The sequence below is a fragment of the Triticum dicoccoides genome, chromosome 4B, assembly GCF_002162155.2.
Source record: "Triticum dicoccoides isolate Atlit2015 ecotype Zavitan chromosome 4B, WEW_v2.0, whole genome shotgun sequence".
In the NCBI taxonomy this organism is placed as follows: domain Eukaryota; kingdom Viridiplantae; phylum Streptophyta; class Magnoliopsida; order Poales; family Poaceae; genus Triticum; species Triticum dicoccoides.
This window is the reverse complement of record NC_041387.1, coordinates 15,049,917-15,054,252: the sequence shown is the minus strand read 5'-3', so window position 1 is coordinate 15,054,252 and position 4,336 is coordinate 15,049,917. Positions and strand designations below refer to the sequence as shown.

The following is a 4,336-nucleotide window of genomic DNA, read 5'->3' as shown; positions in this document are numbered from 1 at the left end:
AAAGAAAAGGAAAGCACTCCTACAAGTTCCGGGACTTCCGGTCCACCCCGGACCACCGCCGAACAATCCTCTAGTAGTTCTGGACAGGGATCCCCGTGGATGGAAAATCGACACGATCCACCAGCCTCCTCGCAGAGTCACAGCACCACGCCCCCAACATTCACCGCGTGATTTTCTCGGCGGGGCCGACGCCTGGGAGCTGTCCGACGAAATGGCGAGCCCAAACTAAAATAGTAGTAGTACCGAATCGGGCGCGGGGAGGTGGAGCGCGCGCGGGAATGGGGGCGGGGCGGGGGAGGGGAAAATGGCGGCACCACCTGCGTACTTGCGGTCCTTGTCGGTGCCGGACTTGGCGAGGACCTCGAGGTCGACGAGGCTGAGGGACATGAGGCCGAGGGTGAGCCCGGACATGAGCCCCGCGAAGAGCACTAGCACCACGATGACGGCGATGTGCTCGAAGAAGGGGCCCCCGCAGCACCGGTACTCCACCGCCATCCGCCGCCGCCGCCGACGACGAGCTTCCTCCCTTCCTTCCCCTCCCCGCCACGCCTCTCCGAAGTTATTGAGCTCTGTTTTTTCTCCCCTTTTCCCAGTGAGCCGTTTCGCTATTTGGACTCGGCGTGTGAAGAAGACGAGTGAGGCGACGCGACGGGGCGGCCGTGGCCCGAGGGGGTGGGGACGCGTGTCGCCATGACATGTGGGCCTGGCGGGGAGGCTCTGGGTGGTCCCTGGCTGGCGGTTGGGCGGGCCCGCCGGGCAGCGAGCGGGAGTGTGCCCGCGGAAATTGCTTTTTTTTAGGCAACCTGCAGAAATTGCTGGAAGCAACTCCGTGGACTAGTTTGTTTACTGGCTGTCGCCTGTCGGCGTGCGGCGGTGCTTCCGTGGGACGGGTCCATGGACAGCCTGCCCAACTCATTCCATGCTTCCAACCATGATCTTTTCCTTTTCTTTGGGAAAGAAACAGACCTATCATCAAGGTTCATCAAAAATACAATGCGTGTTAAATACTATTCTCTTAGTCCGGAAATACTTGTCGTAGAAATGGACACAAATGAATGTATCTAGAACTAAAATACATTTAGATATATCCATTCATCGGACAAGTAATTCCGGACAGAGAGAGTACAAAAAATGCCTTGATGTCTTTAGATCACTATCGGAACAAACCATCGGCGCGTCATTATCGCCGCTCTTATATCAGAGCCAATTTGACGTTTATATATGATAGTCAAGAAGTCTTTGTCCATATGCATGTACCCTTAAATACGAGTGCTCTAGAGCCGCAGATTGACGTCGTTGGACCCTTATTTCAACCTGAAGAGCCTGGCGTCAAATTTTATCGTCGTGAACACATCATGAGAAACTCTAACCTTTTTGACCCGAAGGGTCAACGGAAATCTACGCCGAATCTCCGTCTAATTTGTCCAATGAAAAGGTTAGCGAAAATCTGCGCCGAATGTCCACTTAATCTGTCACAGTGAACGAACTCGGGGAGCATGGGAGCCCCAAAAGCTGACTCAAAAACGAAATGCCGACATCCGACCGAGCGCCATCGTACGAGGACTAAAACCCTACTATAACATACTTATTAGCCGGAGCCGAGATACCAAAATTTCCATCGTTGACACCATCCGCTAGAACGGCAGGTGGAGGAAGACGAATCCACATTACCCGCTAAAAAGAAAAAGACGAATCCATATTACCCACCAAAAAGAAAAATACGAATTCATCTTCCAACCATGATCTAAGGCCATAGACATGTGCTATCTACTCCTTCTGTGCCATAATATAAAGGCGTTCTTGACACTAGTCGCTCTTATATTACGGGACGGAAACACTTTTATAATATAGGGCGGAGGTAGGTAGACAGGCATGCTTAGCCTAGCAAATTTGGTATTGTACTTTTTATGTTGTCAAACTTGTTACAAGAGCCACAAATTTGATCTGCTACCTTTTATATTGTCAAACTTGCTACCCCGAGCCACCGAAAGCGAAGCGAAGACATCGGCAACCACGAGAATGACGGCCGACGGAAGTAGGAGTATAATATAGAAACAAGGATAATAATAAAGCTATACTAAAAGAAGAACGTGTGGTGTGCTGCACATGTGACAAAATATATAAGCTGGCCTATGGACCGGCTCCACGACGTTGGTACGTTGCTTGCATGCTGGCCGCGTGTGCATGATTCGAGGCATGGTACCCCGCGCGCGTCGGCCGTTGCGATACTACTACGTGCTCGATCCACCGTACGTGGCCGGTGCTCGGCATCTGATGCCACCACAGCTACGACCTACGACTACGAGGCTGCACCGCGCTAGTAGCATCGTGGGCTGTTTCCAACGTACCGTGCGCACCCCACGTCTCCATGACGAGAATGTACGCTCATACCTAACATCAAGTCATCAACGCACACATATATACAGCAAATTACGTTCGCAGAAAGCAAAACAGTAAGAGTCTTACTAAGTCTTAGTCGACTGAGTCAATGTTGTATCCGCAAGATCTTACATTGAGATCCTGAAAAAAAATAGTTTTTCTCTCTTTAATATGGTATGTCATTTGACTGAGACTTGGTTAAATCTCAGTTGACTGAGACCTGGCCACACCCAAACAATAAATGATTGAAGCTATGACAAAGCGAACGATGACACAAAAAACTACAAAACAATTGAAACATCGATCGACGAATTACAACAACGACCATCCACGGTTCCACACTAGCCATCATTTGACATCATATGGACAACAAGAAATACTATCTAGCAGCAACACATATAGAAAAGGAGCGACGCTCAAGCGTTATCGTTTTCAGATCCGCCCACCAAAAGCAGGATCCTGTTTTTTCACTCCAAAGATAGAGTTCAAGTAAATTCGAGCTTTCGGTGACTAGGCTTAGCCCAGTAGCTACCCTCTAGCAACGAAGAGAGGAGTAGGAGGCGACTGTGGCTGCTGAGAAGGGAGAACGGGGCCGTGACTGTTAGGAAGCTGCTATTTAATACTCTCTTTGTCTCATAATGTAAGAACGTTTTTCAAGTTATGTTAGCTTGAAAAAAGTTTTATATTATGGAACGGAGGGAGTACATGATGTCTTGATCTAAGTAAATGATTTGTGTAACTTTGGCTAATTTGTTAGTACCATGTTGCTACATACCGTGTTCATCAATTCACTAGGAATGTGGAAGACATGTGACCGAGGTTAGAAGTCTGAAGGGTGATCATATTATACGCTTTAACGTAGTATGAGAGAAACTATTCTTTCCATGGGTGACATCTTCTCGTCAACATCGAGATGCACGGGTTGACTTCATTAATAAATCTTCGCGATTTTCGTATATTCAGTATGGATGTGTGTCCGTAGGTGCATATTTGTGTGCGTGTGCATGCACACATTTGTGTTATACTCATTGCTGGAAATCTATGGTTGTATACCATAGATTTTTCTATTGATTGAGTTTGGTCTCATGATTTTTCTCTTTGTGTCTAAAGTACACATAGAAAAATTAAAACAGTTCATATGTTTTCCCTAGTATAATGTAGTGAAATCCATGGATTCCCCAATGTGCAATCAAGTCATACAACTTATACCACTACATACATAGGTAATGACATCCAAATGATGTGCTTCTTCAATTCAGCACTAATGGATCCTAGTGAATCAAATAGGCAATTTTTATAATGAATCAAATAGACCCTTATTTGACTAGGAATTGAAGAAACAAATATAGTAATACTCTATCTAGTTCACAAATAAGTGGCGCTTCCAACACACTTCCATTCATGTCCTGTTAAAATTGACTAGTAATACGATTTTAATTTATTATATTTTAAAATTTAAAACGATGTGTACATATTTGTCTTGAAAAATTGTCTCCAATATACATAAATTCTACTTTGTTATATAGATGTACTATGGTATAAACTAATTATCAAAGTTTCATGCCAAATATCGTACCGATATAAAAATGCCACTTAACTTTGAACCAGAGGGAGTAGGTTCTAGTAGGGTAGATGCATGCGGTTTAAGAAACCGACTTCTAATAAAGCTTACTAAAAACCAGCGTTGTATACATTTACATAAAAAATACTTCCTCCGTCCCATAATGTATGACGTTTTTTGACACTATGAACTTGTAGATAGCAGTTGAAAATAGGCCATGTCAATTTATCTTATAACCAGATAATATGCCAAGTTGTTGTAAAATACCTTTGTATGCTTATTATTGTAGATCTAGACATTCTTTTATTTTTTTCAACAAAGAACATAAATACTTCTAGTATAAGAAAAACCAAACATCCGAAAATCCACCTTGATGATTGAAGAACCGATGAATAT

At 44.7% G+C, this 4,336-nt stretch overlaps 1 protein-coding gene across 1 annotated transcript in view; it reads right to left on the bottom strand.

Moving 5' to 3' along the window:
- LOC119294616 (DUF21 domain-containing protein At2g14520-like) overlaps positions 1-542 on the bottom strand; it is a 6,400-nt gene extending 5,858 nt beyond the window's left edge. The window contains exon 1 of the mRNA XM_037572835.1: positions 318-542. Coding sequence (XP_037428732.1) covers positions 318-495 — 178 coding nt within the window. The 5' untranslated portion in view covers positions 496-542. The remainder of the gene's footprint in view (positions 1-317) is intronic.
- Between the last annotated feature and the right edge of the window lie 3,794 nt (positions 543-4,336).